Raw genomic sequence first — 21,063 nt, 5'->3', positions numbered from 1 at the left:
CCGGCTGACCAATGCGGCGGCTCGTTTCCCCTTGCTGGGCGGTGCCTCCCTCTGCACTTCCGTTCTCCGGGCGAGTGAAGTCTCGCGAGCTCTGGCAGGCCCTCTTTTCAGCGAGGCTGAGACCCCGTTGCTCCCTTTTGCCTCCGTAGCGGCCGCGAGATAGAACGAAGGTGAGGCGGCGCTGCGCGGGCAGTCTTCCGGCCTCGTCGGTGCGCCCCTTGCTGGTGTTGCCCGGCCTTCCTGCGCCCTCCCGTGGAAGTGGACAGGACGGGCCGCGCCTGCGCCACGCGGGGCCCGGCTCCTCTTCCCGCTAGCGTTAGTCTCCCACGCGGGGCCCGGCCTCTCCTCGTTCGTCCCGCTCTCACCTCCCCGCTGCGCCGCGGTCTCCTTCCCAGCACAGGCTCGCGGCTTTGGAAATCTGGGTTATCGTCATTGAAGCTATTTCCGAGGGGAAGGCAACTTAAGAGGGGGCCATGTTTGTGTCCCTGTTTATGCCTCTGATTCCATAGAAAGGTAGAGACATGGCAGGCAAAGACCTTAGGGCCTAGGCAGTCTGCCCACCCACAGCATCTGCTCAGTTTTACAATCCCTGCCCCTTCCTCGGAGATCCCCCTGTGTTTATCCCGTGCTTTCTTGGTTTCAGACACCATCCTTCTCTCCATCTCCTCCGTTGGAAAACTGTTCTGCTCCCCTCTCGGTATAGAAATATTTCCTTAGATAAAAGGTTCCCGAACCTGTTATGGAGACCCCCCGTCCAATCAAGTTTTCAGGATAGCCACAGTGAGTATGCATGAGAGAACATTTTCATGCTATGGAGGCAGTGCACGCAGATTTTTGCTATCCTAAAAACCTGACTGGCTGGGTGTCTTCCAGGACAGGTTTGGGAGCAACTGGCTTAGATTATTCCCGAGGCTCACACTCATTCCATGATCTCTCATTCTAGAGCCTCCTTTCTGTGGATCCTTGGAGGTATTTAAATGTTTGTTGTATCTTCCTTGGGTATCCTTTCCTGTAGGATACAAATGTTTACATTGTTTTACAATAAAGACCACTGACTGCTCTAGTAAAACCACACAAGTTTCAGTGCGTGAAATAGTTTTTATTCCAGTTATATCTGTGTGTGTCCTGGAAAGTAGACTCCATTGGTTTTGCATGGAACTTATTAAAAATTGCTGCTGATGTGTTCAAATTGTATTTGTAATTTGTATCTTAAGTCTTTAGTACTCTGTCTGCTCTTCTTTGATCACAGATTTTTGGTTCAGGCTTACCTTACTGTTTGTTTTCTTCTCTTGTACTTTGTGCAAGAGACATCATTCAAATGGATAAAAAAAGTGAGGAAGGACTGCAAAAAACGCACTGAAGCCAAAATAGGAGATCCTGCAAAATTCTATTCTGATTCAAGAAGCATAGGGACTTAGAAACAAAGCCAGAACAACATTTTTGGTTAGTGTCACTGCAGGATAGTTGAATGATTTGGAATTTGGGAGAACAGGTAGGTTATATGCAACTTGGTGTGTGAAGGCATTAAGTTTGCATTAAGAAAACAGGTTGATTCTGAGAAACGAGTTGAAAACATGGTATGAATTTTTTTTGTAGGGAAAGTGTGCGCATTTAATGATTATGTGAGAGTAATGATATCCCAGAATCACTTTCAGACTGTTGCAATAAACTGGACGCCTGTGTTTTTTTATCATGCACACATTCACCTCTTGGGTGCTGGATGTAATAGGCAGATGAGCTGCTGTGCTAAAAAGGAACACGCTAGTGTTAAATTGTGCGTCTCTAATGCCTCTTTGGCATTGGGCACCCAGGAGATGTGGCTGTGCATGGTTTAGGGATATGGACACTTGTAAATTGAATGTTTCCAGCCTGATCACCGTGAAGACTTTTTTTTTTTTATGTTGCTGCTTTCTGTGGTACCTCTGATTTAATATCACAACAATATTAAGTCGGAGGAACCATAGATGAGCAGTATCTTCTGCTTTTCTTTTCAGGTTTTGGGGCGCCTCAAAACAGCGCCAGCTCTGGCTTGGTGTTACATTTTTGAGGGTTAAAATGTGTGCATCAGGTGCAGTTATTTTTTTACATCCGGGATACTAATAGCCTCATCAACATGACATTTACATGTGTTAAGTGTATTAGCTATGCGCTGGTTTGGACGTGCTGATCCCCTTATTGCATCAGATGTTATGGATGTGTGCTAGCCTGAGCGCACGATATTGCATCGGCCTGTTTATATTTAACATGGCCAAGAGTGAACTATCTTTCCTCCCACTTCCTCTCCCCTTCTTTCTAAGTCTGTGGATAAACATCTTCCCATTTCCCTCAGCCTGCCTGCAGCCTTGGGATCATCTTGGACTTCTGTGTACATATCCAAAACTTTACTAAAATATCAGCAAACTTTATCCCTTCCTTTCTGTACATATTACCAAACCCCGTGTCTTTATGCTCAGCTCCTGCTTAGACTACTGCAGTCTACTCCTTACAGATCAAAATTCAGTCACGTGACTTATTTTTTATTTGGTTGGGTTTATTGCCTTTTATCTCACCTTGGGTGAATTTTATATTAAAACATTTTAGCATAACCAACATCATTCAGTCATAAACCAGCGGGATGTAGCAGCTTCTCCTTATTACCACCATGTAACCCTGCTAACTAAGTTGCTACATTGACTCCCCATCCAGTTTTACTGCTCACCTCCAAATGCCTTCATTATCTCCCCCTGTACACCTCATGACCTCCATTCATCCCTGCAAGCTGTTCTTATCTGTGCTCTTCTCCAGTTCCAGCTCTCCATTCTGAGTTTGGCCCTTGGTGCCTAGAATAGCCTTCTTTAATTGGTTAGTTTATGTCCTATCTTTGCCATATTCAAGTCCTGTCTTTTTTTTTTTTTTAAAAGATATTTCTAGCTGGCCTATAAAAACCCAGTCGTGCTAGGTGGGTTACAGTCAGCATTTAAATATCATTAATAGATAAAATGACTATGTAAAATAGTGTACATGGAAAAATAAAATCAGACTGAAAAATAATCCACTTCTTAAATATTAAAAACCTTGTTTTTATCATAGCCATGTTCATTTTAATCATGTGTTCTGTAATTTCCTGAAGACTCTTGTTTTGTCTATGTCCTGAGCTGCTTATATCTAGTCGTATGATGGGTGGGATAAGAAGTAGCTTTTTGAATATTGATATAGGGAGGCTGGCTTTAGGTTTTTTTGTTCATGCTGAGCTTTTGTTTTCCAGATGCCCGGTGTTACAGTTAAAGATGTGAACCAGCAGGAGTTTGTTCGAGCTCTGTCTGCCTTCCTGAAAAAGTGAGTACTTTATTCTGCTCTTCCTGCAGCCTTCCCTGTGTGATGACATTTGGACAGTGCAGGTTCTGAGGCACGCTTGCTTTGGGTAACCCACTCGACTTGTTCTGCTGCTTTTGGAGCCCTTCTAGTTGCTTTAGCTCATGTGAGCGCTGGACAGTGCATGTGCTGGTGTCTGAATTTCCATGGTTTTCTATGCACCTTACTTTAAGCAGCATGTTTAAGGCAAGTAATTACTTGCAGATCACTTGAAATAGTTGTGCTTGTTGTCTTTATAAGTATTTTTCCAGTTCCACTATTTTCTGAGATTTCACAGTGATAGCTGTTTATAGTTATTGTGTGTGTATGCTCGCATGTATGAGGATATTGATGTGAAACTTGACTGATTAGGGTCTGTTGATTTAGTTTTCTCACACCTTTCATTGCTAACTTAAAAGCAAGTTATGTGATTTGAGGTGCACAAGCTATCCATAGTCTGTTATGCTGTTTCTGTATCAACTCTTGCACCAATGCAGCTAGAAAGATTTATTTTAAAATGTATATTCCACTCTTTCCATGATCCAAGGTGGTTTACAAGGAAAACATATCATAAAACCATAAAATCAAACAAGTAAAATAACATAAAATGAAAATAACCTGAAAATAGCAAATTAAAAACACTTAAAACTAGTACTGGCAGCAAAATAAAAAAACCCGCAAAAAACTATAACACTAGTGTTATGACAGAAAATCCAAACAACTTGCTTTCCTAAAAGAATAGTTTTAACAGTTTCTTAAATAGCACAGGGTCTGTCATAGATCTCAATTGAGTAGGAAGGACATTGCAGAAAGCAGGGCCTGTAACTGAGCACAGACAGTCTGGAAGAAAGGAACTTCAAGTAGGGCCAATGTTTGCCAGGCGCAGAATACGCCTTGGAACATAAATGCGTAAACTAGCATTGATCCAAGAGACTGTTATTAAAATGTATGTTTGGCTTTGAAAATCACTTGCTTCTGCATTGTATACAGGTCTGGAAAATTGAAGGTTCCTGAATGGGTGGATACAGTCAAACTGGCCAAACACAAGGAACTGGCTCCCTATGATGAGAACTGGTTCTACACTAGAGCTGGTAAGAGGTATTGGGCCCCCTCCTAATGCAGCCTTTATGGAGGGTTAGAGGAGTTCAGGACACCTGGGAAGTTACAGACAAGTTTTTGTAATTGTGCTTGCTTAGCTTTATAGCAGACATTGTTTATTTGGGGTTTAAATTGCTCTGCCCTGCCTGTGTGGCTACAAATTTATCTAGTCCCATTCAGAATGAAATGACTTGGAGCCTGATAAAATGCAAATAGTAAGACCTTTCCAGACAGAGCTGCAGCAAAGCATTGAAAAGTCAGAACTTCTTTCAAGAACATGGCATATCTGTGCTGCTCCTTTGTACTTCCAGCTCAGTCAGTCAGAAGGAGGGCTGGGATCTGCCACCCTGAGCCTTCGTTCACAGCTCCCAGGGATTTTATGACACAGCACTGCCACTGGGCCAGCTCTCTGTGCTGTTTCATGTGACTGTGGTTTTGCTTTTTCACCCTGGTCATTCCTTGCCACAGAAAATTTAGTTGCTCAAATCCAAAATCATGGGTTTTGATCTTCAACTGTTCATGTCCTTCACCAGCTAGAAAGTTGCCCAAAAAATGGGAACAGAGCTCTTGTACAAGCAAGCAAAAAGTGTCCCCAAACAATGCAAACTTTTCAGGAGAGAGAAATGTTTACAAAGAGAAGAGGAGGCTTGGGGAAATCATACTGTGGCAGTATTGACTGCTGTGCCCCTTATGTTGTGTTTAAATAAAACAACAACAACAAAAAAAGTTTCTAAGCAAATTACTCTGTTCTGGAGCAACTGATCTTCTCCTGGGGTGAAGATTTACTTTTTCTACCGTGGATGATAACGTAAGTGCAAAACCTTCACAGAGCAGCAGAGGTAAAGAATTATCCTTCACACTCCTGCATCTCTTTGCAAAGAACTCTCTCTTGAAAGGTCTGTGCACGTTGAACTCTCCTGTATCTTCGCCTTTCCCGGGCTTCAGCCAGTTTCTCATCTCTTGTGTTGTGGTGCTGCTTGTGCCATATTTTGTATTGATCAAAGCAGACTGTGAAACCCAGATCCGTCCAGACTCCTGGGTTTTGCGTCCCTGCCAACAGTTTAAACCGATATTGCTACATAGCCCCGCGTGCCACCTGCAGTTCCTCAGTATTTCTCTGCCTCCAGATGGTAGATGGTGCAAAACCCGCAGTTAGGAAACCACAATTTTTTTTTTTTTTTAAAGTTATGAGCCTTCCTCCCAAAGGGTTGAGGTGGACGAGCCGGGGGTTAGGGACCCTTGTGTATGCTCGATCCTTGCGTCCGTGGGGTGTAAATCTGGTGCTCCAGATCCTCCCCTTCACGAGGCTACTGAGGCGGTTGCAGGCTCAAGATAGCTGGTTTTGGCTGTCTCCTTTTATTTTTAGACCCCTCCGTGTTCCAACCTAAGAATAAAGTAAAAGAAAAAAAAAAGTAAGGCAGGAAACCTGTATATTTGTGCTCGTCCGGCTTCCTGCCTCTTCTGTTTTGGGCGGCTGGAGAGTTCAGCGCTGTTTTCAGCATTGGTGGCTTCTTTGGGGCAGACGTAAGTTTCCTGCCGTCGGAGAGATGGATTAAGGCTCAGTTTGCCGCGCCTTAATTGTCTGCTCACTGGTGGTGAGGGGCAGTCTGGTCCGGAGGCTGTTGCACGCCCCGTTCCTCCCACACTACAGGGTTTGCATCAGCGAGTGAACGGCAGCCATTTTGAGAAATCATGCGGCCTGGGCTGCGCCGGGGGAGGGGGGTTTCCATCCGAGGCTTTCCCCGGCTTGCTCGGGCTTCAAGGAGGAGGAAGGTAGTCCTTTTTTGCCTGGCCCTGGTTCTTTTTGGTGCTTGACTGGTGCCCCCAAACCTTTCTCCTCAGATTTTGTTGCTGCTGCATGAGGCCTATTTGGCTTAGCAGAAGGTGGCTGATCCAGCCTGTCCTTCCAAGGTTTTGGGTCCTAAACCAGTTCAGACCTGAAGAAAGTGGCGTGCGTTGGTCCAGTACTTGTTGGGTCTGTTTCTGTCTCGAGAGGTTGGGCTTTGATGGCTTGGAGGACTCTCCTGAGATTCCAGAGATGCCTCTGGCGCACGATCTGATGGTTGATCCAGATACAGTTAGTGTGAATCTGGGATGATCCTGAGGAGATCCCAGTTTCTGAGGGTGATGACCCTAAGGTGGTTTGGCTTTTTCTCAAAGAGCTAGGGCCATTGATTCCTCAGGTTTTGGAGGAGCTCAGGGTCAAGGTTTCACAGGAGGATTCTGATCTGGAAGGGGACTGATCCAGTCCTGGATGGACTGCTGGATCCAGCAAGAGCTTCCCTTATCATAAATCTGTGAAAAAGCTCGTGGATCGGGAGTGAGGTACTCCCAAAGCCGGTTTAAGGGTAGGGAGGGCTATGGCAAAGCTTTATCCTTTGCCTGAGCAGACATTGGATTTGCTTTCCTTTCCTAAGATTGATGCGGCTGTTACCAAGAAGACAATTTTTTCGGTTGTGGGGTCTGTGGCGTTAAAATATGTTCAGGATTGTAAGTTGGAGGTGCATCTCAAGATTTTTGAGGTGTCATTTTTCCAGTTTTATGCAGTGGGCTTGTCTTCGTTGGGTGCAGCAGCTTCAGGATGCCAATTCAAAGCTTTGAGGAGAAGCAAGTAATGCTGAGCATCTAGAGGCAGCAGTGGCTTAAGGGGCAGATACTCCGTATGACCTGGTAAGGACGACCTCTAGGATTATGGTGTCAGCCGTATCAGCCAGGCAGTTGTGGTTAAGTAATTTTTCAGCGGATGTGCCGTCCAAGTCTCAGTTGGGGTCTCTGCCTTTCAGAGGTCGACTCTTGTTTGGTGAGGACCTGAAGCACTTGATGAATTTGGGTGGAAATAAAGTGGACAAGTTGCTGAAGATGAGCCTAAGGACAAGAGGATTTTTCAGACTAGATCCTGCCTTTGGGATAGGAGGTCTTGCCCGGCAAGAGGAGCTGCAGGCCTGCAGAGGCAGTTTTCTCTCTGGCCAGTCTTGGGGGTCAGTCCTTTTTAAGAGGGCCGAAGACCCTTCTGAGACACCACAAGTGGTAGAGCAGCCAGGTCTAAGTCTTTGCAATGAGGCGAGGCTGGTTCACTCCATTGTTCCTATTTTAGGAGGTCACTTGGTGTAGTTTTACAGGGAGTGGGCCAAAATTATCAAGGATCAGTGGGTATTCAGTTAAGTAAGAGACTGCTAAGCATTAGAATTTGCTCGGCCTGTCTGAGACTTGTTTGTAATTTCCCCTTGCGGACCCATAGACAAGCAGCTTGTGGTTCGAGAGACACTGGACTGGTTGCAGAAGCTAGTAGCGGTAATTCAGGTTCCTCGAGGAGAGCGAGGCAAAGGAAGGTATTCCATTTACTTCATCATTCCAAAGAAGGAAGGTACATTTCATCCAATTCTGGATTTGAAAAGGGTAAATGTAGCGCTCACTATTTTGTGTTGAGCAGCGAGTAGAACTGAATCACCATTGCGTTTACAGCGGTTGCTGTTAAAAGTGGCTGATTCAAAAACAGATTCCATTGGTAAAAACAGATTCAACAGATTTCATAGTCAGTTTTTGCTGATGTTTCTCTAAGTATGATATGAGAGATCCATGCTAATCTGAGCCAACTCAAGTGGCTCTTAAGCCCCTGAGGCAGCTCATTGAGCGAAACTCGGCCAGAGTCGGGCAAGATTCAATAAAGTCCATTTTTATACCGATTCAACTCCTTGTGTGTGTTGCTATCAGCCATCTTGGATCGGTTGCTGGCTTTGAGTCAGGAAGGAGTTCTGGTGCACCCTTATCTAGTTGGCTGGCTTATCAGGGCAAAGTCGGAGGATTTTTCCCATCATTTAGTTGAGAAAGTGATCCAGTCGTTCGGCTGGGCAGTAAACTCGGTGAAGTCACTTGGTTCCGTCGCAGTCCCCAAAGTATCTGGGAGCCCGGTTCCACACTCTGGGGCGCAAGGTGTTTCTCATGGAAGAGCGTGTTCTGAAGCTGTCGATTGTTGGGGTTGTCTATGCTCAAGGTCTGTGATTATTTGCAGGTTCTGGGCTCGATGGCTTCAACCCTGGAGTTAGTGCTGTGGGCATTCGCACATATGAGGCCCCTACAGAGAGCTTTTTTTGTCTCTATGGAATCTGCTCTTGGAGGAGTTTCACCTTCCTTTGTCGCTTGAGAACGGTCTATCTTGGTGGCTTCTGAGTTCGTCTGGCTTGTGTGGAGCTGGAGGTTCCAGACTGGGTGATCCTTAGTACCAATGCCAGTCTGGATGGGATGCGGTTTGTCGGCAGCAGTCAACTCAAGGCTGCTGGTCTGTGACAGAGGCTTCCTGGTCTACCAATTGGTTAGAGCAGGACTTCCCAAACCTGTCCTGGGGACCCCACAGCCAGTTGGGTTTTCAGGATATCCACAATGAATATGCATGAGATCAATTTGCATATACAGAGTCTCATGGTTTGCAAATGTAGCTCATATTCATTGTGGATATCCTGAAAACTTGACTGGCTGTGGGGTCCCCAGGGCAGGTTTGGGAAGCCCTGGGTTAGAGACCGGAGTGGTGCGTTTAGCGTTATTTGCCTTTCTGCCGTTTTGGTCAAAGGTTGGTCAGTGAGAGTCCTGTCGGACAATGTGATGATGGTGGCCTACATCAATCGGTAGGGAGGACCCAAGAGTTGGGCAGTGGCTCAGGAGGCTCAAGAAATGATTATTTGGGCAGAGTGTCATCTGGATGGATAGCAAAGTCGCATATCTCAGGAGTCGCAAGTTACTAGATCTGGGAGAGTGGGAGCTGTCAGAGAAGGCGATGAAGCTCAACTGCGAGAGGTAGGCCTGGCCCCAGGTGGATGTAATGGCAACTCAGAATGTCAAGGTGGCTCTGTTCTTAGTCGAGGGAGGGAGCATGGGGCCAAGGGCATCTGCTCTGGTGGTGCCTTGGCCTTGAAGTTCTGCTTTGTTTTTCCTCCTTGGCCTCTAGTGGGTAAAGTGTTCCAGTGAATCAAGAGATGCATGGGTGAAATAGTTCTGGTGGGCGCGTCTGCTGTGGTTCGTGGATCTGGTCACCTTGGCTGTGGACGGGCTGCTATTCTTGGTCATCTACCAGGCCTTCTTCACCAGGGCCCCATATTTTCAGACAAGGCTGCTCACTTTTCTCTAGTGGCAATGCTTTTGAGAGGCGGCGATTGAGGTGTAGGGGGTACCCCTGAAGCAGTTATTGCTTTGCTGTTGCAGGCCAGGAGAAAGTCCACTTCTTTCTTATGTGAGGGTTTGCAGGGTGTTTGAGTCCTGGTATATCGCTAATGGGTTCGAGTAGACTCTACAGTGTCCTTTCTTCAAGAGGGTCTGGTCAAGGGTTTGGCTGTGAATTCTTTGAAGGTCCAGGTGGCTGCTCTTGGTTGTCTTTGGGGGGGGGGGGGGGGGGAGTAGAGGGTTCCTCTTTCCGCTCATCCGGTTGTGGTTCGGTTTCTCTGGGGGGGGGTTTTTTAAAGAATTTGCATCTTCTGGTAAGGAAAGTTTGTCCGTACTGGAATCTTAATCTCATCCTCAAGGGTTTGTGTGAGGTGCCTTTCAAACCTCTCAGAAGAGAGACTCGTAAAGATTTGACTCTTTAGGTCGTTTTCCTGGTGGCTAGGAGGATTTCTGAGTTATGGGCATTGGCCTGCTGTGATCCATTCCTTCAAATTTCGGACTTGGTGTGTCATTGTGGATGGTTCCTTCTTTTTTGCCTAAGTTGGTATCAGCGTTTCATGTGAATTAGACAGTGGGGTTTCCAACTTTCCTCTCTTGGATTCCTCTGCACCTAATGCAAGAGAGCTTAAGCTTTTGGATGTGCAGAGGGCATTGCTGCAATATCTCACGGTAACAAATGACTTTCGGAGGTCGGATCACATCTTTGTTTTGAAAAGAGGTTCTCAGGCATCTAAGGCTACTATCGCATGGTGGCTCAAGGGGACCATTGATTCTAGGTTATATAGTGAAGGGTTGTGAGCCTATTCTACGCGCTCTCAGGTGGCCTTGTGGGCGGAGGCTCAACTGGTTTCGCCACAGGAAATTTGAAGGGTGGCGACTGAAGTCACTGCACACTTTCACAAGGCACTATCGTTTGGGTGTATGGGATCTGGAGGCCAGGTCTTTGGTGACTCTCCTGGTCCCACCCTCAATAGGGGTGCTTTGGTACATCCCAGGAGTCTGGACTGATCTGAGTACATACAGGGTAGGAAAATTGGTTCTTAACCTGCTAATGTTCATTCCTGTAGATCAGTCCAGAAGCCTGCCCGATGTGTTGATGTGGAGAGTTGTCTGCTTATTCTGGGTTCTTTCTTGGTATGGAATAGATTTGTTTGCTGTTTTAAGCTTGGGTACAGATCAATTCTGAGTAATTGCAGGTGGCACCACATGTTATGTAGCAGTATCAGTTTAAACTTTCTCTGTCTCCATCTGCTGGCAGGGAGGCAAACCCCAGGAGTCTGGACTGATCTGTGGTGTTACAGGAATGAAAATTAGCAGGTAAGAAGCAATTTTCCTGGGGTGGAACTCGGGATTAAAATAAAACTGGCCTGGCTAGGAGTGAGCTGGTAGGTCCCAATAAATAAAAGATGTGTGTGAATGCGAGCTTGTGCTTGAGGCTTGGAACTGAAGGTGATTGCTTTGTCTGCAGCTTCCACAGCCCGTCACCTGTATCTTCGTGGCGGTGCGGGAGTAGGCTCCATGACCAAGATCTACGGTGGCCGCCAGCGCAATGGGGTAATGCCCAGCCATTTCAGCCGAGGCTCCAAGAGTGTGGCCAGACGAGTGCTGCAGGCATTGGAGGGGCTGAAGATGGTGGAAAAGGACCCCAATGGGTAAAGTCTTCCTGCATAGCATCTGTGTCTGTGTGTGTGGGTCTGTGTGTGTGTGTGGGTCTGTGTGTGTGTGTGGGTCTGTGTGTGTGTGTGGGTCTGTGTGTGTGTGTGGGTCTGTGTGTGTGTGTGGGTCTGGGTGTGTGTGTGGGTCTGGGTGTGTGTGTGGGTCTGGGTGTGTGTGGGTCTGGGTGTGTGTGGGTCTGGGTGTGTGGGGGTCTGTGTGTGTGTGTCTCTTAACTCTTGCACTTTTCCATGATTATCCTTTTCTCACTACAATTGGATTATAGAACAGTGAAAGGCTGCTGCAACTAGAGCTGCCGTTTGGACTTTTTGCTTGCAGATGATTGCATCCTGGTTACATTGGTCACTGAGTTGCGTTTAATTCCGATGTTCCCTTCCTATAGCAACATAAAAGCATTGGTTAATGTTGGCATAGTGCGAGTGTGATTGCAGCACGGTGAGTCCTGACCGATGCTTACGCCTGTCGTGCACTGCAGTGACCTGCAGTAAAGCAGAATGTGTCCGGTTCTCTTTCAGAGGTCGCAAACTGACTCCTCAGGGACAGAGAGACTTGGACAGAATTGCCGGGCAGGTAATAACTCACAGGCCCCACCTCTCCCCTGCATTGACAATTGCTTTAACCTTGCTGGGTTTCCAGTAAAGGGGCATTCATAAAAGTGCTAGAAAATGCTTTTCTTATTAGAAATAGTTTCTCTGGACTATGAGTAGTTCAGTGCTGTGCCTGAGATACAGGGGTCCCCCTGGGGCTGCCAGCACCTGCTGTAATATCTCGTCCTCTGCTGTTTCAGAGTTAAGAGATGAAGAGCAGGTTCCCTAAATCTGCTGTTTACATTTAAGTAATGTAGTTATGTTTGTAGTATTTAGAGCTTAGTGCAATCTAATGCTTACGTCTCTTACTTGGTAACACTACCTAATGAGCATTTTCCTCGCGTGTAGCCAGATGGACTCAGGACCAATGGGTTATGTGCTCCCCTGACGAGGACTTACTGCTCACCTTCTGCTGTGGCCTCTGGTGGACAAGGTCATTCACAAGATCAAACCCCAGAGGATTAGTCCTTCTGGTGGCCCCAGATGCCTGTGGTATGCAGACATGTGGAGTCCCCTTCGTCTCCCCTCGCACAGGGACCTTCCCCAACAAGGTCTGATCCTTCGAGGACTCAACTCTGTTTTGTCTTAGTCTGGCCCTCGAGAGGGCTCACCTGACAGTGTGGGTTTTCGGTGGCAGTAATAGTCACCTTACTCAGCACATGAATGTTCTCGATAGCCCTGGCCTATGTGTGGAGCTGGAGAATATTTGGGCCTGATGTGAGGAACGCGGGGTGCCCCCTTGGACGACCCCCATGATTCTGGAATTCTTTCAGGATGGCCTGAGCTAAGGATTGTCCCTCGACTCCTTGCAGGTCCAGGTGACTGCTCTCTCTGTTTCAGAGGCGAGGTGAACAGAGCCTGCCTGTCGACACATCTGGACTTGGCCAGTTTCCTAAAAAGAGTTAAACACCTCCGACCACCCTTAAAGTGGCCGGTCTCCCTATGGAACCTCAATTTAGTATTGGACTTCCTAGCAGGGCCTTCCTTTCAGCCACTGCACGCTCTGTCTCTACACCTGTTATTGCTGAAAACTGGATTCTTGGTGGCCACATGCTCGGCTCATCGCATCTCTGAACTACAGGCGCTGTCATGTCTAGTGACTCCAGGAACGTTGCAGCTTCACACCGTCCCTTCCTTCTTGCCAAAGGCAGTCTTGGAGTTCCACCTGAACTCGTCCATTTCCTTACCATCCCTAGATAGACGCAGGGACTCGGAAGACCACTGCCTCCTCCGCCACTTAAAGGTCAGTAGGCTGTTAGGACGGTATCTGGGATGTATAGGGGAAGGAAACGAGGCAAAGCAGCTTTGTGAGCTACCGAGGCCCACTGGATCAAGGAGGTGATCACGGGAGCTTAGGTTTTATTTTACTTTTTATTTATATTCCGCTTTTCGCACTGTTTTCAGCGCTTCAAAGTGGATTACATTCAGGTACTGTAGGTATTTCCCTATCCCCAAAGGGCTCACATCTAAGTTTGTACCTGAGGCAATGGAGGGTAAAGTGACTTGCCCAAGGTCACAAGGAGCGACAGCAGGACTTGAAGTCTGACAGTGACATGGTCTTCCTTGCACACCTTCTCCAGGTTGTATCACCTGGACGTCCAAGCCCGAGAAGACGCAGCCTTTGTGAAGGCAGTGCTAACCAGACCACGGGCAGCCTCCCGCCCGGTTCAAGAGCAGCTTTTGTACATCCCATTGGTCCTGAGTCCATCTGGCTGCACGCTAAGAAATGGAGAAATTACTTACCCGACAATTTTGTTTTCCTTAGTGTAGACAGATGCACTCAGCATCCCGCCCACAGCTGCCCATGAACGGTGCCAAGGAATCACTCATGAGGTGAATCTCAATTCCAAGAGGTTATGGGTAAACCGTGATCCAATCCCTAGATCAGGGCATCTGTAATATGGCCGGGATTCAGCGCTTACATTTGGTTGAGTACAGTTACGGTCACCGGGTTTTAATCAAGTTATTAAATTGTATTCAAGATTTTCAATAGTAAGTCCACAGTGGCTTTTGAAGAGAATACTGAAGGGCGGAGGTCACTGCAGGGGATGTATCTAGGGTGACGTCAGCCTTGAAACCTGACTCGGTCTCCATCTGCTGGCAGGGGAGCATAACCCATTGGTCCTGAGTCCATCTGTCTACACTAAGGAAAATGAAATTATCAGTAAAGTGGGCTGCAGAGCAGGTATTTGCCATAGACAAGTTTTGGAAATCATTTTGCACAGCCTTTAATACTTGGTGTTAGGGTGCAGAGCATTGCTGATTTTTCACTTGTGTGCACTGCTGACCTCGCTTACTATTTTCTTTTCTTTCAGGTTGCAGCAGCAAGCAAAAAACATTAAAGCAGGGTCCAGGAAAATAAACAGAAATTTGTTTGTAAATCAGTGCTCTGTGTGTTGTTTCAGTGGACCTGTAATCTCTACAGATGTCTCAGTGTTTCTTTGCCTTCCTGTACTGTAAAATGCAGCAACTGCCGTGAGGGGCTTGTCTCTGGAGAAACAGCATTACCAACCGAGCTGGCTTGGTTTAATCCGCCTGCCTGCATCCAGAACTTGCTTTGAAATGGAGACTAATCCTGTCACCCCCGTTAGAGGGTCCAGTCGGTGGGGTATTTTGCAGATTGTATTTGGAATGCAAAGGCCTGTTTTTAAGTTTGAGAAGCGTGGGGAATGAGTGTACTACTTCTCCTGCTCATAGATGGGTTATCCCAAACCTTGCAAAACCTAACTACAGCTGTCAAATTTCCTAAAAGTGCAGACCCCAGCCCCCTCTAGTCCACTTTCCTCCACCAATCAAGAACATGTGGGTTTAGTCCCCTCATCCCGTAGCTGGAAGCAGCCACCATTCTTCCTCTTTGCTACCACTAAGGATCCTTCTCTGCATGTGTCCAAGCTTTCTTATTTTTGTCCTTTAGATCTGTGATCTCTGCTTGTCCCCTTCCTCCAACAGCCTGACTGCAGCTCCTGGCATCTCACAGCAGACCCAGAGCCTTGGTCCCTGGGGCCAAAAATACTCCAGCTGGAGCCCAGGCTTTCTTGAATCCCACTATTCACTCACCTTGTACTTGGATCTGCCTTAGGAAAGGTGCTTTGCAGGGGCAGGGAGAGAAGCAGATGGTTTTGTAACTAGTTAAATTTAGAATGATGCAGAATTGCACAGGGACACTCTCTCCATCCTCTGTGTATTTCTGAACTTTGCTAAATGTCTTTAGACTTTGTCAAATTTAATTAAATGTTTCCAGGCCCATTGGGCAATTGCCAGCCTTCAGCCTACAACAGAGAACCTGTTTTCTTGGATCTGTAAAACAGTCTTTTATATACAAAATATGCCAACTGTAATGTAAGCAGAGACTAAGTTGTATAAAGCACAGTTACTTACCTGTACCAGGTGTTCTCCTAGGACAGCAGCATGTTGGTCCTTACAGATGGGTGACATCATTAGATGGAGCCTGGCACACTGAGCATGCCCAGCATGCCACTATCTGTGTGTCCACGTGAGGTCCCCCTTCAGTCTTGTAACATAGAAAAAATTCACAAGTGAAAAAAACAAAATGCAGGAGAATCTAATTCTGTGGGGCAGTGGGTGGGTTTCCTGAAGACTAGCATCCTGCTGTCCCCTTACCTGTTACAGGTAAGCAACTGTGCTTTCTCTTAGGACAAGCAGGATGGGAGTCCTCACAGATGGGTGAAATCTAAGCTCTAGGCTGCTCCCAACAACAGCCAAGACTAACAGGCACCGAATAAGGTGCCAACGGGCACAACCACAGTGGTGGTGTTGGTCAAATAAGGAGGGAGTGAGCCTGGGCTTTAGAAAGAGTTGGGTCTGAGCCCGGAAGAGGTTGCATAACCCATTGGTCCTGATTCCATCTGTCTCTACACTAAGTAAAACAAAACTACAAGTAAATAGTTTCTCAATTTTTCAAGATTTCAATGTTTCTGCAGCCTCAGTGTCAGTTTCAAAAAAATCCACATACCCTACTGACTTATGTATAGCAGTGACTCCATGCTGCCACCTTCTGTGGGATGAGGGATTGGCACCCTGGACAGTCGTGGCACTGGTAGTTTAGTATGTCTGCTCCATTGACCTGTTTTTGGAGCTCATACCCTAGTTCCAGTTTTGTGGGGTTTTTCTTTCTGAACGTTGTCTTTCCACTAAAAATTGTGAGTAGGAGAATGCGTCTGCAATAGCAAGCTCTTTAGCGTCTCTGGCTATGTGCAAAATAGTTGACAAGCACCATAAAGCCCCTCTACTCTGTCCAATTTCAGTTGTGCAATCAGAGGGGCCGATGCAAATCAGTGCGCTCACATGAGTGCACTGTTTAACCTGCTGTCCGACATGGGCTAAATAGGTGCTTATCCACCCCCTGATGCAATAGGGGGATTAGCGCCTATTTAAGTGAATGAGAGAGCGCTCAGCAGATGCATATTTATCGCTCAGATATTAACGCCTGCCTGGAGTGCATGTAAAAAGCACGGAAAAGCAGAAAAAACTGCTTTTCTGTGTTTCAGTAAAAAAACAAAAATACCTTGGCAATCGGCCGGTTATGAAAACTGATGCTGAGTTTAGCAGCGGTGGTCTCTATAACTGGCAGCCGCGGCAGGGTCGGGATAGGAAAGAGGTGCTAAAGTCGTGCAAGCTACCCTAGCACGGGCCCCTTTGTGCGTGCGTTAAGAAAGCGGGCGCTGAAAAGTCAGTGCCCGCTTTCTGTGAAAATGATTGCATTGGTCCCAGAGACTGCAGCTGCTCGCTGGCTTTCCCCTCCTCTGTATTGATTTGTTTGTGGTTTGGGTGCAGTTTATAAATATTTGTTTTACTAGTAATCCACTTAGAGTGGATGATAGGTGGGAGATAAATATTTTAAATAAATGTGTATCTCGGGCTTTCTTAAATGTTCTCACTTTTTTGCTTCCACAGCCTCTCCTGTGAAGTGGTTGAATGCATCGTCCAACCTCTTCCTGTCTGTGAAAATAATTAACACGTTTAGTTTATAGAAACGTTTGCATCATTTTTTTTTTTTGAAAGATTATGTACAAGAAAATCTTTTGTAACCTTAGAGCAAAGCAGAGGACTCTTGTAATTCGGGCTGGTACGTGTCCGTTCTATCAGGTGCTGCTCAAGATGTTGTGCTATGGCTAAAGGCCATGCACGTTACTTTAAAACTTCGGTGAAATGCGATCATAATCTGACACCGCCAGGAACAGCCTGGGCTTCGTTTTCAAAGTCGAGCAGTTATGCAGGAGGAAAGTGTTGAGTGTAGTAAGTTTCAGGGGGGGGGGGCGCTGATAAGATGGTGACACTTTATGCGCATGGCAGTGCCCCACAAAAGATAAACCTACTGAGTCATGCAGAGCAGGCCACAAGGAAAGCTCTCGCTACAGCCGGCGCCCAGTCATTTCCGGGTTGGTGCCGTCCCGCCCGCGCGGCCCCGCGCCACGCCCCTTCCTCTTCCGGTCCGCGCGGGCGGGAAGAATCCGGAAGCAGCCTCCTAAAAAAGCTTTGCGTTGGGTTCATCTTTTGCAGCAGTGTGTGTCCCCCCCTGCCGATCTTTGCAGTAGGAAGAGCCGCTTCCTTGTGTGCAGTTGCGGTCCTACTGCAATGCAAATGTGACTGTCAGTGTCCTGAGCCGCCTTCTTCAGTCCCGCCCCAGCCTTGGGCAGAGGTGCAATGTGACTGCTCCCCTCATCTCATGATGCCCACGTCCGGGCCTCTTTCCCACCGGCTGCTGACCCCTGATGGCGGGGGGGTAGCTGCTCCGATTGTCCCGCCTCAGGCCTTGGGGAGACGCGCGGCCCTCAGCCCCGCATGCAGAGAGGTAAGAACCCTGAGAAGCAGCTGCAGCAGCTTTGGGAGGTAGCGCCTCCCTCTCCTCTTGGGCTTAATGATAATTGCAAGCCTCCTCCATCCAGCTCAGTACACACAGCCTGATGCCATCCTGGTTCACCTAGCCCTATAAGTTTTAAATTTGGGGTGTTCTGAAATATATTGGTGCTTTGGAAATTTAAAACATCTTTAATTTTTTTTTTTAATAATTAGAGGTTCTGTTCATCAGTTGTTTTGACATTTATTCTTTTTATTAGTATGGTTTTACTATTTCATATATTTTGTTTGATGTTTTATGAGGAATGATTGTTTTTTTCATTGTTGTACTGCATACATAGTCTGGCTTGTTGCAGTTTCGAGTTCAATTTTTTTCTACACATTTCTATTTATGCTTTTATGGACTCTTCTGTATTTTGCAAGGGTCTTTCTGTCCTCTGCCTGTGTGCGACTGAGGTGACGTATTCTGCTAGCATGTATTTTCTAGGGAGGGATCTACAGCAGCAGCCTGGCTTGTTCTGTTTTCCTAATAGAAGGTGTACTGCTGTTTTAGGGCCTGGTGTAATATTTGCTGTGTTGCCTTTTCATTGGTAGGGTTGTTACTGTTTGATTGCTGGCAGTTAGGGCTGTTTTGGTATGCAGGGTTTACTAAATTGTAATTGTCATTCATTTTACTCATGACTTTCTGAGGGTCGAGCCCACACACGTTACAATAGACCTAATAATAAATGGGTTACAAGTGTCTCCCCCCCCCCCCCCCCCAAGGTTTTCTGGCCATCATTAACACACTGCATGTAAATATAATATACATGTTCTAAGTAATATTTTTACCTTAGAAGACTGTACTTTTGTTCTTTTGCATATAAAATGTTACAAATGTATAGTCTTTAATTGTGTGTGGGGAGGGGGCAGGTACAAGCTGCTTTACTGTATAAAGCGCCTATACAGTAAAATGGATTGCGCGGGCCTAACCCTTCTTGGACGCAGCTTGCATTTGCAAGCTATTTAAATACAGTATTGAGTGGTAGGTAAGCCGGACTGTGCGTGCGGCAAATGCGGGTGCGCCCAGCACTAACGCAGCTCTTCCTACCGCTCCTTACTGTATCGGCCCGTAAGCTATTTATAATATCTCATTCTCTCGTCTCTGCCTGTCCTCCAGCCCTGGACTTTCCCTGTTCTCGGGCTCCCCATTCTCTGCCTGCCTCCATGCGCTCTCCTACACACAAGATTCATCTCAATTTACCCCCCTGATAGTGAAGAGATCACTCTTGGTATTTTCAGTAGGACATGAAAAGCTTATTATATTCTCACTGTACTGTCTTTGGCTTTCCTAATCACTTTCTGAACGGTTGTGTGTTGCTCTTATGATGAGCTGCCCTATTTGCTACTTTTTGGCTCTAGGAACGAATGTTTGAGTTCAGATCTCATCCTTCCCCGTGGGAGGATAGTAGCAATGTGTCAGCAGTTTCAGCGCTGGCTGGGACACCATACGAGAGGCCAAATACGTAAACAGATGTGAGCTAGCGCCTTACCTGCTCCAGCTGTCTCGTTGCAGACGTGAAGCTGCTGCATGAGGAGGTGGTGTAGGTGAGCCACGGCTCTGAAGTGACTCCTCAGCGAGAAGCCTGCTTCTTTTCAGTGAGTTAGGCAGTCAAGGTTTGCTGGTTACGGGGAGATCACTGATCAAAGGATGTCTTTTGTTTAAAAAAACAAACAAAAAAGGCAGCTGGGGATAAAAAAAATTGCTTAGGGCCTGAAGCACAAGCATCAGACTCTACCCCTTATTTAAAAAATGTGACTGAATGTGTTTGACTTCAAGCAGGAAACGTCTGTCCCAGTATCTTTCTATATGTCTTCCTTCCACATCTCCCTTACATGTTCATGTCTGTGTTTCTACATCAGCTGAGTCATGCTTTTCAAAACAAGACATCCTGTACTCAAGGTGTGTTACTGCAGAGCATAATACAATACACCAGAAATAAGAAAATATGTAATATTTCAGTTTAAAAAAGTATAAAACAGAGCAGAAGTGAAATACATTAAAACAGCTTCTCCATCATCCATTCTTCAGCAGTGAAACCTAGGGTAAATGCAATGTGAAGAGTTAAGAACACAGTTTAGAGGGTTTTTTCTATTTTTGTTAGTTTGGTTGGCTATGAGTGCATTAAACTAGACACATGCTTTCTCTAACTGGAGTAAGTTTGGTAAAGTAGCTGTGTGGGGCACTTCTGTGCTATATCACTGTCTAGTTTTCATAGAGTGGCTGGTTAACTGGGTGGATATTTTAATTGCCTTCCCCTATCCTTGGTCACCCCATGTCATGTGCACAGAGTTTTGCAAACAAGCCGCAGCACAAAGCAAAGCGGTCTCTTCCCATGAGCTGTGCCTGAGTGCACCCAGCATGGTGGCTTCTGTCTACCCGAGGGTTAATCCTGAATACTCTCTGCTCAGCAGTGCAGAGGAGCAGGGGGAGGAACTCGCCCTGGCAGGGAGTCCGGCTGGGTTAATCATCTCTGCCCCAGGTAATTCCACACTTTTGAAATTAAAAAAAGAAGTTGCAGAGTTAAATCCTCTCAGCAGAGGGTAAAACCTGTGCTGGGGGCAAACAGCCTCACAGGGGGCCCTGTGGTCCCCCAATTTCTCCTCCTAATGAGAAGGCAAATAAGCAGTGCAATTCATTAAAAGGTTACTTGACGGCGTTGTCCTTCGCAGAGCGCCACCAATGTGAAGTAATGCTGTAACTACTTCAAGTTTCTAACTGTGATCACCACTTCTTGTCAGTGGCACCTTATTGTTGAATGCTGACCCTGGTAACTGGGTTACAAATCCCAGCGCAGCCTTTAGTGTCTCTCAATCCTCAGGGGAGTGAGGGAGCCCCTCGCAGACACTTGCATGGCCTCCCCCTCTGCTCTGCTCGGACGCCTGGCGTTCTGCTGCTTCCATTATCCCAGTAGGAAAGGCCCCTTTGGGGAGAAGCTTTGTTCTCAGCTCCTGTACAGAAAATCTTGATTTGTTTGGTAACACTTTGACTAAAGCAGTCAGGCAGGGGGTTTGGGTCAATATTGGTTTTGGGACAGATGGAAAAATGTTGAAATGTTGAATTCTATTCACTTTCCACTGTGCTGTGTGGTTCAGCTCTCAATGGCCTTCCAGGCTATTCTGCTAAACAGATCTTTGTCTTACCAGGAAGGGACTGGCAGGAGGGGGAAAGACAAAACCATGTCCGAGAGATTAAAGCCGCCCCCTCTACAGAGGAGGAAAAAACACAAGAATCAAAGCTTTTAACCCCCCCCCCCCCAAAAAAAAAGAGTTAAATCCCAATTATTTTTTTTGTAAACTCCTTATTTAAATCAGCTTTCAAAACAAATGGAGAAAAGCAGCCCAAGCAATGACATGGTTAATGGGT

The 21,063-nt window shown here is 46.6% G+C and overlaps 1 protein-coding gene across 2 annotated transcripts; it reads left to right on the top strand.

The window, feature by feature from the left end:
• Positions 1-21: 21 nt before the first annotated feature.
• RPS19 (ribosomal protein S19) lies at positions 22-14,224 on the top strand. Of its 2 annotated transcripts, XM_029578506.1 has the most exons (6): positions 24-170; positions 3,245-3,315; positions 4,321-4,421; positions 11,048-11,231; positions 11,769-11,823; positions 14,156-14,224. In XM_029578506.1, the coding sequence occupies exons 2-6, from the start codon at positions 3,245-3,247 to the stop codon at positions 14,180-14,182; spliced, it is 438 nt and encodes a 145-aa protein (XP_029434366.1). In that variant the 5' UTR covers positions 24-170; the 3' UTR covers positions 14,183-14,224. The 2 variants fall into 2 exon arrangements, with proteins under 2 accessions (XP_029434367.1, XP_029434366.1); XM_029578507.1 differs by lacking the exons at positions 11,769-11,823; positions 14,156-14,224 and adding an exon at positions 11,636-11,693 and having other exon boundaries at positions 22-170.
• Positions 14,225-21,063: the final 6,839 nt, after the last annotated feature.

The sequence above is a fragment of the Rhinatrema bivittatum genome, chromosome 15 (assembly GCF_901001135.1).
Source record: "Rhinatrema bivittatum chromosome 15, aRhiBiv1.1, whole genome shotgun sequence".
Classification (NCBI taxonomy): Eukaryota; Metazoa; Chordata; class Amphibia; order Gymnophiona; family Rhinatrematidae; genus Rhinatrema; species Rhinatrema bivittatum.
The sequence above is the reverse complement of the archived record's forward strand: the minus strand, read 5'-3'. Positions and strand labels throughout refer to the sequence as shown.

Excerpts from the sequence above, each read along its gene's own strand:
- RPS19 (XM_029578506.1), top strand. The coding sequence starts at position 3,245 with ATGCCCGGTGTTACAGTTAAAGATGTGAACCAGCAGGAGTTTGTTCGA. Across the intron at positions 3,316-4,320 it reads CTGTCTGCCTTCCTGAAAAA|GTCTGGAAAATTGAAGGTTC; the intron begins GTGAGTACTTTA and ends CATTGTATACAG. Across the intron at positions 11,824-14,155 it reads TGGACAGAATTGCCGGGCAG|GTTGCAGCAGCAAGCAAAAA; the intron begins GTAATAACTCAC and ends CTTTTCTTTCAG.